General features: G+C 38.4%; 1 protein-coding gene across 2 annotated transcripts; it reads left to right on the forward strand.

Annotated features, from left to right (window-relative positions):
* The first annotated feature begins 465 nt into the window (after nt 1-465).
* Nucleotides 466-25,885, forward strand: sptb (spectrin, beta, erythrocytic). Of its 2 annotated transcripts, XM_083543543.1 has the most exons (37): nt 466-756; nt 4,615-4,829; nt 9,839-9,990; nt 10,098-10,271; nt 10,812-10,918; nt 11,013-11,093; nt 11,198-11,313; nt 11,417-11,529; nt 11,621-11,808; nt 12,341-12,458; nt 12,740-12,898; nt 13,006-13,308; nt 13,453-13,603; nt 13,760-14,630; nt 14,847-14,984; nt 15,102-15,861; nt 15,960-16,162; nt 16,831-16,921; nt 17,041-17,187; nt 17,287-17,556; nt 18,548-18,772; nt 18,852-18,941; nt 19,057-19,341; nt 19,479-19,609; nt 19,687-19,891; nt 20,057-20,280; nt 20,438-20,588; nt 20,762-21,006; nt 21,100-21,238; nt 21,369-21,453; nt 21,573-21,769; nt 21,856-21,929; nt 22,010-22,073; nt 22,186-22,442; nt 22,557-22,730; nt 23,409-23,451; nt 24,491-25,885. In XM_083543543.1, the coding sequence occupies exons 2-37, from the start codon at nt 4,682-4,684 to the stop codon at nt 24,677-24,679; spliced, it is 7,068 nt and encodes a 2,355-aa protein (XP_083399669.1). In that variant the 5' UTR covers nt 466-756; nt 4,615-4,681; the 3' UTR covers nt 24,680-25,885. The 2 variants fall into 2 exon arrangements, with proteins under 2 accessions (XP_083399669.1, XP_083399670.1); XM_083543544.1 differs by lacking the exons at nt 466-756; nt 4,615-4,829 and adding an exon at nt 6,253-6,823.
* The last annotated feature ends 1,668 nt before the right edge of the window (nt 25,886-27,553 follow it).

Below are 27,553 nucleotides of genomic sequence, written 5' to 3' on the forward strand. Positions count from 1 at the left end.
CATGTTCCCCTAATTGTTTATTTGAGCTGTTTCAACTGTGAAATTGAAAACAATTTTCTTTTACATTATGAAGTTGTATTTTTCACATATTCGTGATAATGTGCAATTCACGTGTAATACACATTTGATGTTTTTTTCCCTTCATGCAATCATATGTTACTCAATCATAATCTAATATTGTTTCAGTTATAAAAATGTGTTGTATTGCTTATATCACATGTGACATTCCCTCAGGGAGATTTTGATATATGTTATTCATATATGTACATGTTATATTTTGCTGTGTGTATGTTATATGTTATTCCCTTAAGGGAATGTCATCCACTAAAAACACCACCGGGATCAAGAGGCATTCGAGGTTCATGGAAACACTTTTGTGCGGACTGTGTGTGTGTGTGTGCGTGTGTGTGTGTGTGTGTGTATGTACGTGTGAAGGCGTAAACACACACTTGGTGGGAGTGAGCAGCTCCTTTCTCAGTGCATGTGCCATTTAAAGGCAGTGGTGTTCAGCAGGAATGTGGGTCCTGCGCTGTGCGCTGCGAGGCGCGCTTTATTTTTAACCGTTAGGGCGGGACGCGCGCGCGGAGCTGCACTCAGTCCCCATGTCGCTGTCCCCGGCCTCAGCGCCTCACCTCGGATTGTAACACACACACACACACACACACACACACACACACACACACACACACAAACTACAGATTCCCTTTCAACTGTACACTGAAGAGGAAATTACCAATAGCATCAACACCTCCATTGGTAAGTTTAATTTTTTTTTTTTAGTGTTTATCATTTGCATTATTAAATATTGTCTCATTCTGAGGTTTATTGTTTGGAATAAAAAGTGTGTTGTGCCATAGTCTGTACAGTGGTTCACTGTTAGACATTTGGTTAAAGTTCACAAAAGTTGACCTTCTGTCTTAAAAAGTGAACAAACTCAACTTGAAAACATATAAGTCAAGAAAATTGACTACTTTAAATTTAATATCCAACACTTCTAATAAAGGCTGGAGAAAGGTCACATAATTTGTTTTTATGAAATGTTACACTATGTACTCTGTATTCTATTTGTAGTTGTTAATAATGCTGATGGTTGAACATGAAGAAGGAGATATTGTTTTCTGTGTGTAATCTGAGAGACAGTGCATAATGGAAAGTCTATTGCAGATGTTATTTGCTGGTTGACAAAGGTTTAGTTGGTCTATTTAACATTATAAGCATCTGATCTTTTTCTACATTTATATTTTAATGAATTTGTAAGTGTAAAGTATAACAGCAGGAGGGCAGAAACGTGCTCAGAAAGCTGTTCTCTTTCTCTTTCTCTCTTCCTCTCTCTCTCTCTCTCTCTCTCTCTCTCTCTCTCTCTCTCTCTCTCTCTCTCTCTCTCTCTCTCTCTCTCTCTCTCTCTCTCTCTCTTTCTCTCTCTCTGTCACTTAAACACATACACACACTGTCTATTAAATAAACAGTGTGGCTTCACGTTATCGGCGAACATAAAACAGCCCTGCTTTATCATCAAGCTTTTAAACGACAAAGAAATTAGTTAAACTGTCCCCATATAAGGACTGTCTTCTGCACACGTCATAGAGCTTCAATCTCCATTTAATTGTATTAACAACCTGTTGACTTCTATTTTGATATACCATGGACATTGGTTCGCTCCATTTCGGGTTCCCACTTCCAACCTTTTTGCAACACACTTTTATTATAAATGATTCATTAGCAATAGCGAAATGAATAAAAAGAAATGCATGTAGCTGCTAAGCCTGTCTTAGGTCCTGAAAGTATTAAAGGTTTTAATCACAATCGCATTGCAAAGTCGTGTTTGGAAAATATTTTTCCATGTATGATATCATTTTTGTTAGCACTCTTTCATAATTTGTTTTATTTCCTAACATCATGGCACTAAGATCAAAATGAGCGACACTTTTTGAAGAAAAAAAAAAACAGAGCACTCATTGCCAGGTTGTACTGTAGTTCTTCATACCACAGCACACGAGGACATCCAAACCACGCCTGTCTCTAGTTTCGCTACTTCATCATCACGCACGTCAGAAATATTCCACTACACCCTCTTGCTTCATAGCTAGTGTACGACAGCTCTCTTGGTATGATCGAAATATCAGCCAGCTCAACTCTCAAGTTTAATATCCAGGGCAGCAAATCAATGAAATCTAAATCAATATCCATTTCGAAGTTAAAATAGCATTACATTTATATTCAATTACTATAACATTTTGTATGTGAGGACATTAGACTGTCTTTCCCTATCTAGATAACAGGAGCTATGTCGCATGCCGTGACCATAAACGTAAGTAGGCGCTGCAGAGAGCAGGCTGATGGAGCATGAGTAGACCCTGTAGGCTGTGATAAGGGGATTCCCACTGAGGGAGGGCACGTTATTCTCTGATAACATCCACTCTGCAACGTCCTGATACAGAGCAGCGAGCGAAAGAAGCGCTCCTCCTTTACCCGGGCCTCTTCTTGTTCACTTTCTTCTTGTTTTATTTGATAGCTACATGATGATTGTGCCATGATTCAATGCGATCATAAGTGGAAGCGATAACCTTACTCTCATTATCATTAAGCATCATTTATTTTGTGATTTTGAAAACTGTTGAAGTGCTTGGCCACATATACTGTGATCCAGAATTTGTCTGAACAGTTTAGCCACACTTTTGGTGTGAACTTTAATAAACTCTGGAATATATTTAAGAAACATTGAACAAGCAAAAATATTCAAGCGAAACATGTCCACAAAAAAGATGTTTGAAATAGAATAAATAATAGAAAGTGACAAAAACATGACATTTACAGCATTTGGCAGATGCCCTTATCCAGAGCAATTATTTTATTCATGCAACTGAGCAGTTGAGAGTTAAGGGCCTTGCCCAAGGGCCCAGTAGTGCTTAATGGTGATGGGATTTGAAATCACAACCCTTTGATCAGAAGGCACACATCTTAACCACTGAGCTATCCCTTTCCCCAAAAACAGAAAAAAATAGTATTTATACACTCAAACATAGGTTACAGTACTTCAGTAATTAGCCATAGCTCTATAGAACTTCTTGCCGATTTCAATTTTTTTAATCAGTTTTTGTAACAGTTAGGGTGACATTTCATCCAAGTCCACACTAGATGATCAACAGTCTCTATAGGCCTCTATAGGGTTTAGGCCACTGTATGACGTACAGTTTTTCTTTGGCAAGATATTCTTTTAAGCACAAGGTCACCATTACAACTATAGATAAAACCAGCTCCAGACTTTTACAACTGTGCTGTAGAGTACACACACTCATCTTCATCTGTACAGTACTAACACTCAATGATCCTTTAATAACTATAGAAAAATGTCGATAGCAATCCATGTATTTATTGTTGGAACAATTTTTTAAGGATTTTCCTGCCCGGGATCCTGTCCAGACGGATGGTGTTCTTGCTGTATGCTGCCTGTGTTTTATTTGAATATTCTTTTACACAGTAATACAGTAGTAACTGTGAAGGAAGGTTTTTTTTTCTCTTATTCAGAATTAGCTATAATGATTTTAGGTCTTTCCCTAAAACTTTCTTCCTTTTTTTTTTTTTTTTTGCTGTTTTTTACTAATAGTTTAAACCTCCTAGTCCCAAGAGTTTTCATAATGGATTTGTGTTGTCGGTTACCTTTTAGTTCACGCAGGTGTCTTGACCAAGGTAAACATATGGTGGAGTTTATCACATCATACCACATTATCACATACGAATTAACTGAAGAGGCTTCAATGATTATGTTTGGGTAAGGTTTTGCTTGAAAGTGTGCTTTTATTTATTTATTTATTTCTATTGATGCCGCTTGGTTTTTCATGTTTTCTAATACAGTGAAATTCATGCATTAATAAGTGTGGCTTAAGTGTCCAAATACTTTTGGGGGCTAAGGCCAGTCTTTGTAGTGTATCTGCCTCAAAAAGACCTAAAGAATGAGTCTGTAATCTGAAGCCACTCTAAGGTTTACAGAAATGACTGAGTCAAGATTTTACACATGGCTGAATCATGAAATATGCACTCTTGTCCATTAGCCATAAACTCATAGTAGCTACTGTATTTGATGAAGATGTCAGTAGAATTCTGTGTTATTTTGCACTTAGAGGGGTTGCCCAGCCCCTGTGTTGGGTGATAAGGGTAGGAAAAAGCAGCATGCCTCTGGAAGATAGAGCTATCTTAGCCCCATACCTTCAGCCATCACGCCACAGAGGTACATGCACGTACTCTAAAAAAGCTTGCCTATTCAAATACCAGTGTTTAACAGTTAATGTGAAACGCACAATTATGTGTTGCTCAGATGCTTTGTTGTTTTTTTTTGCAGTAATTTTAGGAGATTTTACACATTCGGCAGTACTTGAAAAACACAATGGTTTGACTGAATATTAAATATCTTAATAAGTCATAAATTGTTTTATGATTCTGTAGTGGTTTCTTGATTTGTTGCTGAATAAAATGTCAATTATTTATGTGTTTAATAAAAGATATCAGGGTAAGACAATGTAGAGTAATCTTCAGCATGTTATCTGATGGGTATACTCAATGTTTTTAACCCTGCTGGTTGGCAGAAAAAAAATGAATTGGTGTCATCTGTCTTTTTAGGTCATCTGTTACCCCCTTCCACATTGCTCTGAGGTCTTCTGGCCCCTCTGCCCCACCTCCAGCAGCCATGACCTCCACCACAGATTTTGACAATGTCGACATCACGCAGCAGTACAGCCGTATCAACACTCGTTTTGAGTTGTCTGAGGAGGAGCTCGACAATGACCACAGCACTGCTCGCCGCTTCGAGCGTTCACGCATTAAAGCTCTTGCCGGTGAGTTTTGTACAATGTGACCTAAAGTGCCGTTTAATACAATTTATGCCTCTAAGACCAAAAAAGCTAAAAGACAAGCCTGAACCCCGGCAACCGAACTCGTTCCACACATTCTCATTTCCTCCCCCTTCGCTTTTCCACCCAGCGAGCTCAGATCTCTGCTACATGCTCAGCGTTCTTTAGTGTGATAGAGCTGGACAGCTGCCCTGCCTGTCTGTGTCCGAGGCTCAAAGCAATGAGAGCATGTCATTGCTGCTACACCTGTGGCCTTGCTGCTCTGAACCTTAAAATAGCTCTGTGTGAATAGCCAGAGTTTTGGTTCTTGCAAGTGTTCAAGACACACACACACACACACACACACACACACACACACACACACACACACACACACACACGCACACGCACAGAGGAAGAATGTATTATGTATTTTTAATTTGCATTAGCCCATAATTTTGTTTCTGCGTTTCTGCGTCTATTCTTCTCTACTCTATATTCCCATAATGAGCATATTTAATTTGCAGGTGGCAATGTAGGTTGTAATTATAATTCAAATGTCATTTGTTCATACATTTATTCATCTTTAGTAACCGCTTTAACCTGGTTTGATTTGTGGTGAACCCAGTGGTCCCAGTAATAGTCCCCACCTCCCATTTAAATGAAAATTATGCACATTCTTTAATAGAAACTTCTGTAAATTTGTAGGAATTGTATATTGCTCGAATCTCATGACAGTGTAAGAGGTTTTCATGTTTTGGAAGGACAGACTTTTTAAAATGTTTTAATCTTTCCTAGTCTGTGGCTTTAAGGTCCAGATATGCTGCTGCAGTAGAGCGCTGCTGTAATGTACTCAGCATGTGCAGTGATCTTTTTCTAATGCAATTAGAGTTTCCTGACAAAGAGCAAGCTAGACACCACGCAGACAGGCTTAGAGAGAGGTATGTTCTTTAGTGATTGTGATTAGACAACATTTTACAACAAGCCAACAGACGACTGTATTTCAGGTTGTAAATATATTTTGCATTACAAATGTAAATATACATGTGCTTAGTTTGGCATTAGTTATAGCTTTCTAAACATGATGTTTATCTTTCTGCATGCTTGCATACTATTTTTATTGGTTGTGCTTTTAGACATTCCTGCAAACATGTAGTTTGTGCACTTTTTCGTTCGTAAATATGTGTTTTGAGAAACCTATATTAATGAATAATTTCCAAAGTATGCAACCACATACTTCCCTGTATGATGACATCATGTGTTTGTGCAAAGAAGGAAGTGAGCGAAGATGCACTAGATATATATGAGTTGGACTAGCTGCTCCTTTCACTAGCTGAGAGTAACAAAACAGGGGAGGGAAAAAGGGAGGGAGAGAGGGAGGGAAAGAGAAAGGGAGAGGAGGAGGAGGACTCGAAGACAGGAGAGAGGAAGCGATAGACTTTGCATTTGTCAAGCTGACCTGCAGGGGTGTATTCAGTGCTGGCTGATGATGAGCAGCGGTCTGTGTTGCACAATGCCTGTAAGTCAGAGCCAGCTGCCAGAGGTAAAGCTCAGCCTGAAGACCAGCAGGGAGGTCACTTCAATCCGCTCCAGTGCCTATTCCTCAAGAAAAGAACTTCCTATCCGCATCAGCACTCAAGCCACCAGAAGCAGGAGCACGCCGCCTGTGTCCAGAGTTCAAAGTGGCGAGAACAAGGCAGCGCCCAAGACTAACGGACACAACAAGCATGAACCCAAAAAACTGCCTGAGAGGAAGAGCACTTTACGGGGCATTCCACCAACCCAAGCCCCCTTGACTGTCTCTGCCTCCTCCTCCTCTTCCTCCTCCTCTTCCTCATTCTCCTACACTTCGCGACTTTCCCGACCCTCACCTCCGCAGAAACCTTCTTCCTCCTCATCATCTTCTTCGCAGAGTATGAAACGCTCCCGCTGGCTAAGTCACAGCACCTCCAACATCTGCTTCAACTCCGTTTTAGATGGCAGGTTCAGACAGCTTCAAGGTAGAGTTCTCTTTTGGCTGTATCCTCTGACCCTCTCTTCCTTCCTGAAACGGCTGGTACGTCCCCTGCCATGTCCAGCCTCCCCGTGTCCCTTTTACATTCGTTAGTTAAGTGAGTTTGTTTGTGGTGGTTTTTGTAGAGGACAAAATTTGTTGTGCTTGGTAAGTGATTGTTCACATTACTGCGTTTACAAGAAATATTTAATCAAATGGTGGGAGCACAGTGGGCTGGCACACTATGTTTAATTAAGGAAATAGTGATGGTATTTTAATACTATAATATTATTCAATGCTGGTCAAAATTTTTTATTTCTAAATATTACAATATATATTCAAAATAGGGGTTAGATTATACAATATCAAAATAAGAAGAAGAAGAAGAACAAGAAGAAGAACGAGAACACGATATTTTTATAAAGTGACTTACATTTTTCCCAACATTGAATTTCTACATTGTTTTAATAAAATACAGAAGATTTTTGAAAAGTTTATTTTACACCTCAGTTTCTTGTCATTTAATTTAATTGTTTTTGTAGAAAGAGGCTGAGAGTTCAATTGCATCTGTTTAAATGTTTATTATTGCATTTGGATTTAGTGATATTAAACACCCCTAAACAGGTTCTATCACCCAAATTGTTTACTGAAGTAAAAATGCAAAAACTCACTAGTCTGATAAAAGTTGACCAGTACAAGTACAGCTTGTGTGTAAGGTCTTAATCTCAAGTTCAAGTAGTTCAGTAACCTTTTAAATGTACTGTATGAAAGTAAAAGTTAACAAAAGGCATTAATCTTAACTCAGACACTTGTTTTAGCTATTAGGGTATCAGCCAACTAGCATTATTCCTAATCTGTTTAATGCTAGCTTTTAAAATAACTTCAATGTTGCAAGCGAGCTGAGGGCGAATAGATTGCTGTCACAATATTAACTGCCTTGATAAATCGGAAAGTTTTCATAACAGATTACAATGATGGGGAGTTTCGATTTGTTCAGAATTTAGATCCATTTCATGACGATAATTGTAATTTGTTAATTCCCACGTCTACTTACTGCTTAGAAACTATTTCTTGTATTTATGCTGTGTTTAAATCGTGTTAATAATTTCTGATGCATTCCAGACAAGCGTTTTAAAAAAAAAAAAAAAAGAAATTTAGGAAAACCTGTCATTAATTAAAGCTAACGATACCTAACTAGTAGCCAGTACAAGTATGGTTTTGGTAGCTTAGGGTCTTTATTTTATATCTCTAAGTGAATTTATGTATATGGTTGTTGTTCATTCTGCACATAACGATGAGCTAATGATGGCAGTTTCCTTTTTGGACTTGGCATAAAAGGTAGATTGTGTTTCAGCCTTCCTGTTTTTTTCCACTTCTCTATTCAACTTCTCTCCATCCTCAGATCATTTTTGTCGAATGTCGACTATACTGTGACCTCCATTCACCCTGTTGCACATTTTACCATTTCACTCAGTTAACTACGAGTTAGCATTTAGTGATAGGCCCCAATAAATTTTCTGAATGGCCTTACAGCAAACGCTGACTGTAGTGCAAAACACAGGCTTGGTCGGTACAAGGAAAATCCATCAGTATAAATAATTCATTGGCCTGTCGCTAGAGCTCAAGAGGAGATTTGAGCCCGAGCCACGAGAAGCTGAGCAAAATTTAGCCTCCTTCTGATAAGCTGATGGCATCTGATAGTTTGTATCCTCCATGCTAGGATTCAAGCAGGTGAGAACAGCCAGAACAGTGCAATTCGCAGCGGCTGAGCGGTGAAAGAAACAAAAAACAAAACAAACATAAGCCATGTTTACTTAGTTACATGTTTACAGTAAGGTAGTTAGCATTTAAAAATGATACTATTGTTTTTTATCTTGGAGTAAATGTAATTTTAAGGTTTGAAATCCCACGATTTGGACACTGTGGTGTTCATTTCTACATATTGAAGTAAGTAATACCATAATGTTTGCTTTTTTTAAATTGTTGTAACTTGAGGTGTTGGTGATCAGTGTTTGATATGGTTTGTATTCCCCATTGGCTATTAGGATTTTTTCAGTACTATCATTTTATTTGTGTAAAAAGTTTTTTTGTTGTTGTTTTTGGAATAAGAGTGACGTATGGTCCTAATACAGTTAGACAATGTTTGTGCACTGTGCACTACAGAGATAAAAGGGGGTAGGATACTGTCTCATGGGTCTCAGAGAGGATACGCTTAAAAGCGCTGTTTCTTACTCTCAGGCCCTGAACCCTGCTTTAATGTTTTCCATCCAAATGCCATTTTTTCTGCATTAAATGCTCTCTCTCTCTCTCTCTCTCTCTCTCTCTCTCTCTCTCTCTCTCTCTCTCTCTCTCTCTATTTCTCTCTCTCTCTCTCTCTCTCTCTCTCTCTCTATTTCTCTCTCTCTCTCTCTCTCTATTTCTCTCTCTCTCTCTCTCTCTCTCTCTCTCTCTCTCTCTCTCTCTCTCTCTCTCTCTCTCTCTCTCTCTCTATTTCTCTCTCTTTCTCTCGCTCTATCTGCTGCCAGACAGACAGATTTCATGAAACCTAAATCATTTATAAACACTTATTAATGATGCGGTTTCATTTAAGACCTTGTTTGAAAGGACCCAGAGAACCATGGTGCTGAAAAATAAAAAGAGCATTACAAATACTGCAAATTCTAGATTTTAGGTGTCAAACTCATAGTATTTGTAAAAATTTCCATGGTTATTGTATTTGTTTTATGCATTTTATCTCTTGTTCTGTTTGGAAACCCTGTGGTCCACTTATTTCATAAAAGCTAAAACCAGAAAAATGTAATATGTCACATGGGAAGTCAAAACCTACACCTACGTGCACATTCCATTTTAGCGCAAATACATATTCCTCAGCACATAGTATTGGTGTGTACGGTATTGTTAAGGCCGCAAAGTCATAAATCTATGTCAAAAGTAAACATATGGACATAGGGGGAAAAAACTAAGTAAGCACTTTTAGTCTAGCTAAGTTAGCTAAATCATTTCCCCTCACTTTGCCTACCAGATGAGCGAGAAGCTGTGCAAAAGAAGACTTTCACAAAATGGGTGAACTCCATCTTGGCTCGAGTCAGTTGTCGTATCTCAGATCTCTATCTAGATCTGCGGGATGGGAAGATGCTCATCAAACTACTTGAGGTTCTGTCTGGTGAAAGGCTGGTAAGTATTTGCTGATACAACAAGGCTGAAGTGAATAAAAGGTTACTGTGAAGAGATATACACAGTTATCATTCAGCATCCTGTAGCCTCTTTGTGTATTTTTCTAGCCCAAGCCCACTAAAGGTCGAATGAGGATTCACTGCTTGGAGAATGTAGACAAGGCCCTGCAGTTTCTAAGGGAGCAGAGGGTTCATTTGGAGAACATGGGGTCACATGATATTGTAGATGGAAATCATCGTCTTATCCTGGGGCTCATTTGGACTATCATTCTTCGCTTCCAGGTGAGCTAACTAACACAAGTTTTAAATTAAAGTGCTTTTATATCGATGAATAACATGTTGCTTAAAGAATACATTGAAGCAATCTCAAAATGTCTCACCATTTAAACAGCAGTTTGCCAAGACACCTTTTATGCGTTTAAATTTGGTTTCATGGCAACAAAACATTTGCATTTGAACTGATAGATAACAGGGTTGTATTTATTTTTAATCACTACATTTGACAGCCAGTGTATTTTTAGCTCGGCTATTTCAAACAATACGATCTGCTACAAATTTAATCCCTCCACATGGAAGAAAAGGAACATGGAGAACGAGAAGTAGATTACTTTTCCCCCCATGTGTTTAACCTTGCTACAAAAAAAAGGAAATATAAATAAGAGCATGACCATTTTTAGCACCAACGGGAGGAATGTATTAGATAATTGACTAGTTTGATCACTCAGTGTAAATGACAAAAAAATATAAATAGCATGAAATCATTTACATATATGCCAAATGTAATTCCATTTACCAGCTTATACCTATCTGTCTTTCTCGCAGATTCAAGACATTGTAGTAGAGGTAGGACAAGTGGACAAGACGGGGAAGCAGGAGACACGGTCCGCTAAAGACGCCTTGTTGCTTTGGTGTCAAATGAAGACTGCTGGGTAAATGTTATTCATCATGTCGATGCTATCAGGATATCATTTGCCATATACAATATCATATGGGTTTTAATTTGGTTCTTTGTTTGGTTCTTAGGTATCCCAATGTAAATATCACCAACTTCACCACAAGCTGGAAGGATGGCTTAGCTTTCAATGCCCTTATACACAAACACAGGTGCAGGAAAAAAAAAAAAAAAGCAAGCTAATTAAATACTGCCAAAAAAAAAACACGTTCGATTTCTTGAATTTCTTTTATTCTTTAATCTTTTATTTATTTAGGTCAGATCTGGTTGACTACGGCAACTTGCAGAGATCCAATCCAACTCACAATCTTCAGCAAGCTTTCAATGTAGCTGAGAGAAATCTTGGAGTCACCAAGCTCCTGGACCCAGAAGGCAAGAAAATATTTTTATACCATGCACACTTAATGCAAACAAACATTTATTTTACCTTGATTTTGTTGAAAGAGTTCATCTCTGTGTGCTCTGTGAATTGCAGATGTGTTTACCGAGAACCCAGATGAGAAGTCCATTATCACTTATGTTGTTGCTTTCTATCACTACTTTTCCAAGATGAAAGCTCTGGCAGTTGAAGGCAAGCGGGTTGGGAAGGTACAAGTTGTTCTATTTTTCAATTATTTATTTATTTATGTTTGCTTTTCTCTGTATGAAACCTGCACTGAAAAGACATGTTGTTCTCCAGGTGCTGGATAATGCCATCGACATAGAGAAGATGATTAAGATGTATGAGACGCTTTCCTCAGACCTGTTAACATGGATTGAGCAGACCATCATTATCCTGAACAACCGCAAACTTGCAAATTCTCTAAATGGAGTTCAGCAACAATTACAAGCTTTTAACTCATACTATACTGTGGAGAAGCCTCCAAAGTAAAAACAAAAATGAGATTGATTTATAATAATTTTATATATATATATATATATATATATATATATATATATATATATATATATATATATATATATATATATATTACAGTGAACCCCAGAAAATTTGCGGTTCAGAACTTGCGGTTCGGAAAATTAGCGGGTTCTCATTTGGAACCTAACTAACAGCAAGTTGCGGATTATCTACAATTCGCGGGAATCCGCAGCGGGATGAATTTTCAGGAACGTCAGGAATAACATTTTCAACAATGTATTCACTGACAAATTTCATAAATTTTTTTAAAACACATTATTGTTTTAAAGTGACATAATGTCCAGATAAATTCACTAAGGTACCATAGGGGCTGCGGGGTTGCGTCTAAAATACACGGATTTTCAGAACTCGTGGGGGTCTTAGAACGTAACCCCCGCGAGTCCCGGGGGACACTGTTTACTGTATATATATTTATGTTCATAAATTGACCCCAGCAATGAAGTTTAAATATCTTACATTTGATTCCAATATCTATAAAAGATTCCAGGAGAAGGGAAATCTGGAGGTTCACCTTTTCACAATCCAGAGCAGGATGAGGGCCAACAATCAGAAGGTTTACACACCTAAAGAGGGCGCACTGGTGGCAGACATCAACAGGGTGAGACATTTACATTATTTGGCAGACAGTTAGACATTTATACAAGTGAACAGATAAGGGTTAAGGATTATGTATAAAGGGCCAGCAGTGGCAGCTTGGTAATGCTGGAATTTGAATGCACTATTTTCAAAGTCCAACATTTTAACTCCTGGGCTACCATTTTGATCTGAGGAGAATAATGAAATCCACCTCTGTATAAATATTACTATTTCCAATCATTTTAAAGTATATATAATTAACATGAAATATATTATGTTACATTTTGTAATATCTCATCCCAGGCATGGGCGCGATTGGAGCGGGCGGAACATGAGCGAGAGCGGGTGCTTAGAGATGAGCTTATTAGGCAAGAAAAGCTTGAACAAATGGTGCGTCGCTTTGACAGGAAAGCTGCCATGAGAGAGACCTGGTTGCTTGAAAACCAGAAATTGGTAGCACAGGTAAACTGTCTTGCCTTAATGCTTTGGAACAATGTTTTTTATCTATTGTATTCACATGTCACAATCTTATAATAAGTAATATACATGCATTTTTATTTACATTGTAGGATAATTTTGGATATGACCTACCAGCAGTAGAGGCAGCAAAGAAAAAGCATGATGCCATTGAGACAGACATTGCTGCGTATGCGGAGCGTGTACAATCCCTTGTGGCCTTGTCTAAAGAGCTGGAATCAGAGAGGTACCATGATGCTAAACGAATTAATGCAAGGAAAGACAATATCCTGAGGCTCTGGGACTACCTCCAGGAGCTCCTGAGCGCTCGCAGGGGCCGTCTGGAGAAGAATCTCACCTTGCAAAGAATCTTCCAGGAAATGCTTTACATCATTAACTGGATGGACGAGATGAAGGTAGAAGATGGGTTTGATTAGTGTCCTGAAATGTATATGTTGTTTTAGCTTTGTGTAGTTGTTTTTTTTGGCAAAGAATAATTCTGTTCTAAATTTCAAGCTTTAGGTTGTTTTTTTTCGACTTATTTGATATTTATTTTCCAGAATCGTGTCCAGTCTCTTGATTTTGGAAAGCACTTGTTGGAGGTGGAGGACCTTCTACAAAAGCATGCTTTAATTGAGGCAGATATTGCTGTGCAAGCAGAGAGAGTGAACACTGCTAATGCAGCTGCTCTCAAATTTGCAAATGGAGACAGTTAGTAGAACCTTATTTTCCTTTTACACTTCCCATGCTATTAGCATGCATTAGCATTATGGAATTATTGTGCATAATTAGTACCAAAATATTTGTAAATATACATGTTTTCAATTATGATTTTTACTTAATTCTTTTCTGTATTTCTTTAATCAGGCTACAAACCATGTGACCCCCAAGTGATTCGAGACAGAGTACAGCATTTAGACTTATGTTATCAGGAGCTGTGTGCACTTGCAGCACAACGCAAAGCCCGTTTGCAGCAATCTCGTCGTCTCTGGAACTTTTTCTGGGAGATAGCTGAACTTGAGAGCTGGATCCGTGAGAAAGAACACATCTTTTCCTCGCTCGACTATGGCAAGGATCTGACTAGTGTGCTGGTGCTGCAGAGTAAACACAGTGCTTTTGAAGATGAGCTAGATGCTCGGCGTGATCACCTGAAGCAGGTGATGGCCGATGGTGAGAAGATGGTGAAAGCCAAACATTTTGGTGCCCCAAAGGTGCAGCAACGCATGGATGAAGTACAGAGGCAATGGCAGCAACTGGAGGAGCTGGCTGCGTTCCGCAAACAGAACCTCCAGGACACCCAGCGTTTCTTCCAATTCCAGGGTGATGCTGATGATCTTAAGTCCTGGTTGTTGGATGCCATACGGCTGATGAGCACTGAAGATATCGGGCACGAGGAGTACACCACACAAAGGTTGCTCAAGAGGCATCGTGCCCTGAGTGATGAGGCAGTTAAGAATGGAGCAACTATTGATGCTTTGACCAAACAGGCTAATTCACTGCCGAGCGAGCTTAAAAACACACCTGACATCCAACGACGTCTGGAGGACATTAGAGATATGTACATGGAGCTCTTGTCTCTCTCAGACCTGCGAAAGAAGAAACTAGAGGACACTTTGGCACTGTACACCATTTTCAGTGAAACAGATGCCTGTGAGCTCTGGATGGGCCAGAAAGAGACATGGCTTGTTGGGTTAGAGACACCAGAGAAGTTGGAAGATTTGGAGGTTGTTCAGAATAGGTATGTGCATGTTTTGAGCCCACCCTGTTTGGAATGTGTCAAGTATGTCATGGTGGAGTGGTATTTAGTACTTCTTATTTTAAGAACATATGGGCATTACAGACATGCATCCCATTCCATTTCAAATTCCACATTGCTGGAGCCGTGTGATGGCATTTTGGTAAGCAGTTTTCAGTGGTGCAGCTTTCTTACGTTGATCATTTCTTGTGTTGTCAGGTTAAGTATCCTCACCCAAGAAATGGGCAACATGCAAACACGGGTGGATGACATCAACAAAGCAGCCAAGCAACTGGAGGACAGCAGGCACCCACGATCCAAAGAAGTGAAGGATTGTCAGACTCGTCTCAATAGGAGGTAAAAATCATTCTCTCAGTCTTTTAGATATTCAAACCAGACCTGATCTATTTAGTTACCCTATTAAATATCAATTCATTTCACATAACATTATTAACTCTTGTCCTTCCTACACAGGTGGGAGGAGTTTAAGGCTATGGTTCAATATAAGAAGCATAATGTGGATTCAGCCCTCAGCCTTCACAACTATGGGCTTGAGTGTGATGAAACTGGGGCATGGATCAGGGACAAGACACGAGTCATTGAGTCTACGCAGGACCTTGGAAATGATCTTGCTGCTGTCATGACTATTCAAAGGAAACTTTATGGTATTGAAAGAGACCTGGCTGCTATTCAGGATAAGCTGAACTTCCTGCGTGGTGAGGCCCAACAACTTGTCAAGGACCATCCTGAAAATGCAGCTGACATTTTGGCCCGACAAGCAGAGCTAAACAAGGCTTGGGACCTGTTGAAACAAACGCTAAAGGATAGAGAGGACTCGCTTGGTGAAGTAAGCAAGTTACAAAACTTCCTTCAGAACCTGGATGACTTTCAGTCCTGGCTTTTCAAGACACAGAAGGCCACCGCATCTGAAGAGATGCCTACAAGTCTTCCAGATGCTGAGGAACTCCTAGGTCATCACAATTTAATTAAACAAGATATGGATAGGCATGAAGAGGACTATCACAGCATTAGAGACACTGGAGCAGCTGTCACTCGTGACCAAGAGGAAGATGCCCAATACCAGCAGCTGGATCAAAGGCTGAAAGGCCTAGATAAAGGTTGGGATGAGCTGCAAAAAATGTGGGACAGCCGAAAGAACTTTTTGGACCAAGGCATGGGTTTTCAACAATTTTCAAGAGATGCAAAACAAGCTGAAACCATCTTGAACAACCAGGTAAATATACATGAATCCCCATGTTTTACTAGCACATTGCTCAAACCTGTAGCCCAAGTACAACAAACCTTTTGTATATTTGTATTTACACTTACTAGGAGTACACTCTGGCTCACCTGGACCAGCCTGACACACTTGATGGGGCAGAGAAGGCTTTGAAGAAGCATGAGGACTTTGTCACCACTATGAATGCAAACGAGGACAAAATATTAAACACAATAGATGGTGGTCAAAGGCTGGTTGACAGTGGAAACCTTTACTCAACCAAAGTAAAGGACAAAATGAACTCAATTCAAGACAGGTCAGAAAGCTGTAATAATGTTACCATATATTCCGTTTCAGATTCACTGATTGTGTGTATAAGCCTCTTGTGGCTTTTATTTGACCAGTGTTATTTGACCATGTATATTCTGACAATGCACATTTATCTGTTACTATGTTAAGATTCTAACATTCCTACAGCATTCTGAATATTCAGCATTAAAAGCAATGTCAGTGGTTTTTAATTCTAATTTTTACAGTTCTAATTTTTGTTGATTTCTTATTTCCTGATTCTAACACATTAATTAAACTGGTAAAGTATTAAGATATTTATTATTCCGGTGTGCAGAGGAGGATGAGATAACTAACCCAAGTCTGAACTGCTTTGAATGTGCCCATGGGTTCTTCTCCTGGAATCAAGTGTTAGGGATATTTCTCAAACATGCTGTGTAATATCACTGTTCTTGGGTCAGCACTAAGACAAGAGCATTAGGCAGTGGAGAGGAAGTCTATATTTTTCCTATAAGTGGAGGTCGTCTGCTGTAGTGAGAGCTGGGCGCCTGTCCTGATGGGTATTGATCCTGTAATAAAAGTGCTCATCTGGAAAAGCAGCGCTTTGCTCTGAAGATAGTGAGACTTTCTCACTGTAAGTTGTGTGTTTATATGCACTGGTAAGTTGCGTTAATGGGTGTTTGCATGTACCTACAGATATTTGAAGAACAAAGACAAAGCCAATGAGGTATCTGAGAAGCTCAGAGACAATAAAGACCTGCAACACTTTCTTCAGAACACTCAGGATGTAAGGGAATTTTGTATTTGATTTAAATGAATATCGATAACTTTTCTTTAGCCTTCAATTATTTCTTAATCACTTTACTTTACAAACCCATTCTTTCCTATATCTGCCTTATTTCTCAGCTTACTCTGTGGATAAATGAGAAGATGCTGACTGCTCAGGACACATCGTACGATGAGGCTCGCAACCTGCACAGCAAATGGCAGAAGCATCAGGCCTTCATGGCAGAACTGGCTTCAAATAAGGATTGGCTCAACAAAATTGACCAGGTTTATAAACGTCTTAAGCATCCCATAAACCTTGCAAATCTCTTGAAATCTATTAAACTAAATCCAATTGGAATTTCTAAACCTTGTACACCTCTTTAGGAAGGTAAAGAGCTGATGGCCTCCAAACCAGAGTTTGAACCCGTTGTGACTGAACGTCTGACAAAACTTCATGATCTGTGGAACAAGCTGGAAAACACCACACAGGAAAAGGCTCGGCTTCTGTTTGATGCACACCGCTCCGAACTGTTTGAACAGAGCCTGGGTGACTTGAAGAAGTGGTTGTCTAATTTACAGCAGCAGCTCCAGGGTGATGTTGATGAGGAGGTTAACGATCTTACAAGTGCCAATATCTATATCAAGAAGCATCAGGTAAAAATTCTTATTAATTTTGATTAGAGCATGTGCTGTTTGTTTTTTGTCTGCTAGGAAGTTTTAAATTAAACCTTTTAAATTCAAAAGACCAGTCAATTATTACTAACTGCTAACTAATATCACAAACTAAAATTCTAACAGTGTTTTAGCTTGATTGTATCCCTTCACACTCCTTTTGTACTTGCACGACGATATGCGTTTGATGGGGAATAAAAAGTAAAGAATGGTTTTAATTACTGCATGCTGTTACATTCTGTAATTGAAATGTAATATAAAAAGTATAAAAGATAAATAATAAATGCGACTTGTAATAGTGGCTTGTGGTTTGGAATGTCACTTCCAAAATACAACAACATAGGCTCTAATTGGATTACACATTCAGTGAGAACACCAAAAGTACACTTTTCTGTTGAGTTTGCAGTCCAGTCAAAGTGGTTCACTGTTCCATTACGCTTGTCGAGCAACTTACGCATTTGACTCTACAGTTGTCATTGTGGAATGTGGAAGTATCAATACTGTGTTCTGCAGAAAATCCAATCTCATACTCTAGCTAAAAGAAATAAAAAAAATTTAAGATTACATGTCCAGGTGCTCAACAGTGTAAAATTCATCAACATATTCACTATTCATGTCTTCTAATTTATGCATTCATTCAGCTTCAGTAACCAAGGTCTTAGCCTAAATGGAACTTCAGTCTATCACAGTGGCCCACAAACTCACATTCACACACTCATTGACACAACTGACCATTGGATGTAGACAATCCATCTGCTGATATGGTTTTGGGAGGTGGGAGGAAACCAGAGGTACCCATAAAGACATTGGGAGAAGATGTCCATACCGTAGACTAGTGCTATTTTATATATAACAAGCTCAATTTTTAATACCAGAAATTGAAACTGGATAAAAAAATGTTGACAATACTGTAAAAATGCTTGGATTTTGCTTTAGAGGTCTTGAATAACTGGTGTGCCCTGTACTCCTGCAGATGACTGAGAATCAGGTGCGAGATCGAGCTCGGGAGCTAGAAGAGCTACAGCAAGCTGAGCAGCAGCATACTCCGCTAACTGATGAGCAGCCCGAACTGGAACATGAGCTGCAGGCTGTCCATAGAGACTTCCAGCAACTCCTTACCCCTTTGGCTCAACGCAAGGGCAAACTTGAGGCAGCTAAAGCCGTGTACCAGCTCTACAGAGATGTGGCAGACGAAATAGTGAGTGCAAATTCTGCAAGGAGAAGTTCATAGTCATCGAATCAACAGTCATTATATCTTTATTTCGATTTTTCTACAGCTATGGCTTGAAGAGAGATTGCCTATGGCCATGTCACAGGATCATGGGAACAATCTACAGACAGTCCAGCTTCTCCTGAAAAAGAATCAGGTTGGGAAGTCTGATCTTGCAGTGATCACTTTTTACATAAATTATTTATTATCAGTGATTTAACTGCTTCATTTTTTCATTATTGTTTGCATTAACCAAATGTCCCCAAACACAGACCCTCCAGAAGGAGATTGAAGGTCACCAGCCACGTGTGGATGAGGTTCTGCAGCGGGGTCAAGGTATGATGGCAGATGCAGAAGGAAGCCCAGAGGCAGAACATATGTCCGAGGAAATTAAGAGGTTGAAGGAGGTGTGGGCAAGGCTGCAAGATGAGATGGCAAAACGCAGAGCTCGACTACATGCCTCTAATGATGCCCAGCAGTACTACAATGATGCAGATGAGGCAGAAGCATGGATTGGTGAACAGGAACTCTACATCATTGCTGATGATAAAGCAAAGGTAGAGCTTTTAAGGACGAAATAGCAAATAATGTTAGAGCAACTTTGTATGCATTTGTTTGTTATTTGTTGGATTTATTTAAAACCATTGCGACCCGCTTGTTTCTCCTTGTTAGTTATAATCTCCATTCTTTACAGGACGAGCAGAGTGCTGTGATTTTGCTAAAGCGCCACTTGATTCTGAAGCAGGCTGTTGATGACTATGCAGATTCTATCCAGAAGCTTGCTGACCGTGCTCAGAAGATGCTTGCTGAGGAGCATCCTGAAGGGTATGCTGGCGCTACAATTCAGTTGTAAAACAACTTCTAACAAGGGTAGCGTCGTAAATTCACATTTTCCTGCGCAGGGAGGCCATAATTCGGAGGCAGGGTCAGGTAGACAAACAGTACGCAGGCCTGAAGGAGCTTGCTGAGGACCGCAGGAGATATCTTGATCATACTTATCATCACTTCCTTCTGAGCCGGGAGGTGGAGGATCTGGAGCAGTGGATTGCTGAGCGTGATGTGGTGGCTTCTTTACAGGAGATGGGACAAGACCTGGACCATGTCACGGTACTGCTGAACATGCACACCTTCACACACATTGTATTGTAAGTAACTTAGAAGTAAGAAGAAGACATTATTAGGTCACAGCCTGAATTGTTACCATGTTACAATGTTTGAATGTATATTTCTATTATAATAATTAATTCATGTGACTTATTAAATGCCATGTAGATTCTAAGGGATAAGTTCAGGGAGTTTGCAAGGGAGACGGGGACTGTGGGACAGGAGCGGGTCGACACTGTGAATCACACTATTGATGAGCTGATTGAAGCCGGTCATAGCGAATCATCTACTCTGGCTGAATGGAAGGATGGCATTAACGAGAGTTGGGCAGATCTCTTGGAACTCATTGACACCCGCACACAGCTTCTCACTTCTTCTTACGACTTGTTTAAGTAAGTAAAAAAATCGAAACGGTTCAATTTAGTACTTCTTGATGCATTATTATCGACTTTGTTTCTCCAGCAGGCAATAAAGATCTAGAAATAATTAGTATGATTTCATGTGCATTTTATTAAAGAAGTAAAACTTGTCATTCTTCCTGTTGCCCAGATACTTTTATGATGGCAAAGAGTTGGTGGTCCAGATCGAGGAGAAACAGAATGAGCTTCCGGAAGATTTGGGAGAGGATTTCAGCAAGGCAGAGTCTTTCCATCGCATGCATGCTGCATTTGAAAGAGATATCAGCTCCCTTGGAAAGCAGGTAAATCACTATACAGTTATGTCTAACACCTGAAAATCGTACCAATATTAATAGATTTATTTACTTTTTTTTGTGAAATATCAGACTTTCAGGCATTATTTGGTTATATCATCATCAACAGGTTATTAATATTATACATATGTGTATGTATGTATGTATGTATGAATGTATAGGTACAGCAGTGCCAGGACACTGCAGCTCGTCTACATGCGCAGTATGCTGGAATCCAAGCAGATGCCATCAAGGCAACAGAAAAAGAGGTGGTAGATGCCTGGAAGGGTCTTCTGGCTGCCTGTGCGGGAAGACGGAAACAGCTTGAGGAGACGGCAAACAAGTTCCGTTTTTTCACCATGGTTAGGGACCTAATGGCCTGGATGGAAAGCATCATCCAGCAAATCGAAACTCAGGAGAAACCCAGGTGAGCTGTGAACGTTCAGCACAGAAAATAATAGCAATGATATGAACTGTGATCATGTTTCTGAAGGTGTTTGTGTGTTGTGCACAACTTTAGAGATGTTTCATCAGTGGAGTTGCTAATGAAGTATCACCAAGGGATCCGTGCAGAGATTGAGACTCGTGGACCAAAGTTTAATGATTGTGTGGAGCTAGGGCGGACCTTACTAGCACAGAAACACAGGGACTCAGATAAGGTAATCAAATTCATCAGTATTTAAGATTTTATATTTGGGGCTGTTATAGAAGTGAAGAAAATGATTTATTTCTTACTTTTGTAAATTTTTGTTAGTTTTTTTTTTTACTTGCATTATTTGTGTTCTGTAGATTAAAGAGAAGTTGATGCAGCTGATTGAAAAGAGAAAGGAAATGATGCTTAAATGGGATGACAGATGGGACTGGCTGAGACTGTGTACGTGTTTTTGAATGATTCAATTTAACATTCGTTTTAACTTGAAAAATCCATGCACATTTCACTACTTATCTTTCATGTAAATAATCCCGTAAACTATTGCTAATGTCTCCCCCTAGTGTTAGAGGTGTGCCAGTTCTCCCGGGATGCATCTGTAGCAGAAGCCTGGCTGATAGCTCAAGAACCATATGTGGCCAGTAAAGACTTGGGTGGATCTGTGGATGAGGTAGAGAAGTTGCTTAAGAGGCATGAAGCCTTTGAGAAATCCACTGCCACATGGGAAGAGCGATTCTCTGCATTGGAGCGCCTCACAACAGTAAGGGCTTTAAAGCTGCGAGTATGTGCATGTAACAGCAGGTATGCATATAATTAATATGTTTTTTGTTTGTTCGTTCGATTTAGCTTGAGCTGCTTGAAATCAGAAAGCGGCAGCTGGAAATTCAGCAGTACATACAGGAAGAAGAAAAGGACAGCAGGTGAAATGGAATTCACGTTTGGTTCTTTTATGGACAGTTTATCATCTAATTTCATTAACCCTGTATTTTTTTTCTTTTAGGAGAGAAGACACAGGATTCGCTGAAGAATCCTCACGTTTGGACACAATCGAGGAGCAGTCACTTGTGAGTAAATTTAGCTTGTTTGGGAATCGTGCCTATTTTTATCCTACATCTTTGTACATTTTAATGTACATCTTTGAATGCCATTTTTATCAATCCTTTCTTTCGTGTTTAGTCTGGCATGGTGGCAGCAGAACCCGGCTCAGGCCATGGAGAGAGCACTGCAGGAGATTCAGCGGTGCCCATCATGTCAGATATTCAGGAAAGTGGCTCTATGGAGCTGGAACCCTCAACATCTTCCCAGGCTACCAGAGAAGCAGAGCATGCTGCCACCCTTCCCGCCATGCCCACACAGTCTCAGCCAGTTCTGCTGGAAGGAACCCTCACACGTAAACATGAGATGGAGGGACCTAATAAAAAAGCAACCAACAGGTAATGAAGAATATACTGTCCATAGCTGCACTTGTGTTGTCTTGATTTAAAATGTGCTTTTAATTCAAAGGACAAAATGAAGCTGTCTTTCAACATCACATCTTCTTATTTCAGGTCCTGGAACAGCATCTACTTCGTTTTGAAATCTGGCCTGCTTTCAGCCTACAAGGATGCAAAGAGTTTTAGCCATAGTGTTACGTACCATGGCGAAGAACCACTGTCACTCAGCAATGCTGTTTGCGAGGTTCTGACCAATTACAAGAAAAAGAAGCATGTATTTAAACTGCGGTAAGTATAGCTAAAAGTATTGCTTATTTTTAACCCAAAGTAAAGAAGTAATGAGCTACTCTGTGTGTGCTGTATGACGCATGAAAAGTTTACTTATTTGTTATCCTGACTGAAGAAGACAAACCAGAATAAAAAAAAACACAAACATCAGAAAATATTCATTAACTATTAGATATAACTATATAGAAAGAAAGCATAGCAATCTCAGTTCAGTGTTATTTATTCACTATTTTATATTATTTTCTAAAAGCATACCAATGCCTTGTCTGTATAACTGCATCCAACTTCTTCTACGGTCCCTTTTTTATCATTCCAGTCATAACATTCACCTTAAACAACTTCACATTTCTGTTCTCTGACAGACTGAAATGCTCTTTTTTTTTGCCCTGTGTGTAGGACTATTATCTTGCCATATCGTACAATTCATTTATAATATACTGTAGTTTAAATCAGTTGAAAAAATAGATGAACATTGAAATTGTTTTTTTTATTTAAAAACAATGAGGGATGCAAACTTTTAAGGTCAATTATATACAGCTATGTGAATGAATCACTGGTAGCAGAAATGACCTCTGTGCCATGGGATTTCTTCTTTGAAACCTAATCAAACAGAGTCTTTGTTATGCCATCTGAAATAAAACATCAACCAAAACCTCTGTTGTTTTCTGCCCTTTATAGACTTGGAGATGGAAGTGAATACCTGTTCCAGTGTAGAGATGAGGTCAGTTTTAAAGCTTACTCCTAAAGCTTATTTTACAGCAGAAGCGACACATGGAGGAACCTCTCCACAATGTTTTTTAATTCCACTAAATGCAGAGAATATGCATCATGTACACACACATGCATAATGGCCATTTATATCTGTGTTTTCTTGCACTAGATATCTGATCTGTTTGGCAGATTATGCATTGCCACCATCTATCTATCTATCTATCTATCTATCTATCTATCTATCTGTCTGTCTGTCTGTCTGTCTGTCTGTCTGTCTGTCTGTCTGTCTGTCTGTCTGTCTGTCTGTCTGTCTGTCTGTCTGTCTGTCTGTCTGTCTATCTATCTATCTATCTATCTATCTATCTATCTATCTATCTATCTATCTATTTACATTTACATTTGCAGCATTTAGCAGACGCCATTATCCAGAGCGACGTACAATATATATATATATATAGCTTATATGAATTTATACTGTTTATATTAAATACACTTTCATGGTTCTTTTGCCTTTTCACAAAAATCTAATTTGTATGAATATATTTTTTGTAATTACTTACATAAAGCTGCCCATGTCTGGGAATACAACCGAGCAGAATTTTGTGAAAATAACATAAAAAATGTTCATTCTTTAAAGTTCCATCATTGTTAAGGTTATCATGTAATCATATACGAATGACGTGGTTTCGAATATACGGAATGGTTTGGGAACACATGCTGACTTTGTTAGTCAAAATAGAACATTCCAGAAACAACTAAATGATTCACAAAAAATAACTAAAGAAGAACCATTTGCTAACATTAGGGAAATGTACATTGTTTGCTGAGGTACTCTCTTCTTCTCTCCTAAGACAAGTTGAAAAACAGCATACTAAGAGACTCTATATTGGATTTTCAAAAAATAAGCATTGTTTATGTAATAATGTACACTAAAGTTAAATCATGTATCCCAGTGTTCCCATGAATGTCCTGTTTTTATTTCAGATGCTTATGTCTAAATTGTAAATGAGTCATTTATTAATATTACCACTCACATTGTACTTCCACAGGAGGAAGTGAATATCTGGATTCAGGCCCTAGAGAAGGCAGCACAGTATGTGACAGAGGAGCCAGTAGCAACATCTTCAGAATCTCATGCCCAAACCTTGCCCCTTCCATCAACCTCCACTGCCTCAGAAGTTTCCTCTGGCAAGAAGGAAAAGGAGAAGAGGTTTTCGTTATTCACTAAAAAGAAGTGAGATGGACACTTATAGGTCAGGACCTCAGAAAGAGCAATTTAAAAACCACAGAGGACAGACACAGAGGATGGGTTGGTGAAGAAACGAACTGATTTATATTAATATGATACATGCATTTTTTTTATTTTTTTTTTTTACATTATGTTAATTTTTTACAATTGAAAAGAAATTCATGCCTGTATGTATGCCAGAGAGTTGTTACTATAGTCCACTTTTTAGAACCTTTTTTTTTTTTTTTTTTTTTTTAGTTTTGTGTTTTTTTATTTACTTTTTCCCCCATCTAAAGCATACCAGATTTACACCACATCAAATTTAAAAGCACAGTAATGCTGTTTTCACACTCAACCAAAAAGATTGTTTGTTTGTTATATGTGTTACTTGATCTTGTTTTGGGCATAATTTCTTACTATTACATAAAAGAGTTAATAATCACACGTTAAGCATTTTCTCAATTTGCCATACTTCTCAAAATGGTTGTAAAATGTGATACTGTGCTCTTTGTGTTGGAACTTGTCCAATGTGTATACAATTTACAACTGGACAGTACAGAGTTTGTTGTAAAATACCAATGTATCCATACAGAAGTTTACTCAGGAGGTTTGGTTTATACACTGTACACTACTGTATAGAATTAATACAAGGGCAGTATGCACAGTGCTCAACAAACTTTTTTATTGTTAAAGTTCAGCTTTTTTTCCCACATGGAATTAGCATTCATATTCTGCAATGTACTAAGATGGTACCTTGCAAAAAAAACAAGATTGCAAGTGTACTAAGAATTGTCCAAAAACCTCAAATATGCATAATGTTATTATTTTTTTTCTAATGCATGAATAGAAGTGTTTCTTGAATAAGGTGCTATGATATTACATGCCACAGATGTCACAGGCTCTTTACTGACTAATCTAAATTTGTAGCAGCAACCAGAAGCATGTATCATGTCTCTTATTTTAGTCATATTACATAATATCATGTTTTGTAAAGATTTGAGAATATAATGTTGGGTCAATGCTGTTTTCACAATGTACTTGGGAAAAAAAAAAGTGTAATGCCAATTTGAATGTAACATACAGTAGAAGGAAGTGAAGCCATGGGAGAAGAAAAGAAGACAGTAAATACTGGTAGATACTGGTTTTAGTGCAATTGTCAGGGAAAAAGCTATAAAGTTATATGTCTATGCATAAATAATACATAACCAAATCTGAATTTGTTTAAAATGTCTCTTTTTACATGTGTACTCCCATCAGCACTTCTTAATGCAGTGGTATTTTGAGGCATAATCATTATAACACACCTGATCCAAATAATGTTTTGTAAGCAGGAGGAACACTAAAATATGCCCAGTGGTATATACATCTACAGAACACTATCCCTCATAATTCATTTGACTAGTCTTTTAATTCTTGGATAACAGCATAGGAAAGCCTGTCATTCTAAATAAACTGTTACTGCTAACTGCTAACAGCTAACATTAGAGTTTCAGAAGATATATTGTGTGAACCATATCTTCTTCTTCTTTCGGCTTCTCCCATTAGGGGTCGCCACAGCGGATCATCTGTCTCCATACCCCCCTGTCCTCTACATCTGCCTCTTTCACACCAACTACCTGCATGTCTTCCTTCACCACATCCATAAACCTCCTCCCTGGTCTTCCTCTTTTCCTCATTCCTGGTGGCTCCATCCTCAGCAAAAAAAAATTGGTGTGTAAATATGGTGTGTAAAATTTTATAGATAGATAGATAGATAGATAGATAGATAGATAGATAGATAGATAGATAGATAGATAGATAGATAGATAGATAGATAGATAGATAGATAGATAGAGATAAATAAATATGGTGTGAAAATTTACACTCCAGGCCCCATAATGACAAAGCAATTTCCAGATTTGTGCAAAATTATATAAAAAATAGAAAATAAATCACACTGATGTAAGTATTACAAGATCCTTGGTCAAATTCCTAGTGGGCTTTTATGTGTCTTACACGGATGAGACGTTTCTGTCTGGCCTTTCTGCTGTAAAGCTTAGATTGTTAGTGTTTTGCAGTGATGGTTGCTATAAGTTTCTTTTATCTTCACAAATGGTCACGTCTCTTACCAGCTCAGCACTTAGGAAGGGTCCAAATCTCTTTCCTTTATGAATTATAGAGGCGACTGTGCAGTTGAAAATATTTAATGAGCAGAATTGTTTTGTATCTTTCCCAGATTTGTGCTGTCCTGTCTTTGAGCTGTTCCGGCAGTTTCTTTGGCCTTGTTTTTTCTTCTTCTTCTTCTTCTTTTTTTGTTCTGATAGACATTATGCAGACATGCATGTACTGTATCTTTCAAATCATGTCCAATCACTTGAATTTGGCACAGGTGGACTTTGGTCAAAGATGATCCTAGGAAATGTAATGCACTGCAGCATCATTGAAGTGTCATAGTATCAGGTCTGAAAACATCTGTCAATGTGATTTTTTAGTAATAGCTATGCAAAATTATCACAATCTGGCTAGTTGATTTGAAAAAAATTAACTATAAAAATGTATTAAGTTGCTGTTGTGACATTTATCTTTTTTTTTTTTTTTTTTTTTTTTACCTTAGTTATTCACCCCTTGCCTAGAAATGGTTACCTTTAAAACAAACAATTAATAATAATTTAAAAAAAACTATTTTTAATTCAAAATAATTAAGCTACATGATAGCAGATTTACGTACCCTGCTTATGCTAATACCGGTTTATATAAAAGATACATTCACAAAGGCACTTCTGTCACAAGAAATATAATTTTAATAGAATTTTTATTTCTCTTAAAACACATTGATTCAAATTCCTAAAAATGTAAATTGTATGGACAGTTAAATAAAATTGACCACTTTTATTTAATTTTATTT

This window comes from Silurus aristotelis (assembly GCF_946808225.1).
Source record: "Silurus aristotelis genome assembly, chromosome: 6".
Classification (NCBI taxonomy): Eukaryota; Metazoa; Chordata; class Actinopteri; order Siluriformes; family Siluridae; genus Silurus; species Silurus aristotelis.

Bases quoted from the DNA above. Each gene is read 5' to 3' on its own strand.
- sptb (XM_083543544.1), top strand. From the start codon at position 6,310: ATGATGAGCAGCGGTCTGTGTTGCACAATGCCTGTAAGTCAGAGCCAG. The intron at 14,631-14,846 runs GTATGTGCATGT...TTGTGTTGTCAG, and splicing joins TTGGAGGTTGTTCAGAATAG to GTTAAGTATCCTCACCCAAG. The intron at 20,589-20,761 runs GTAAATCACTAT...ATGAATGTATAG, and splicing joins TCAGCTCCCTTGGAAAGCAG to GTACAGCAGTGCCAGGACAC.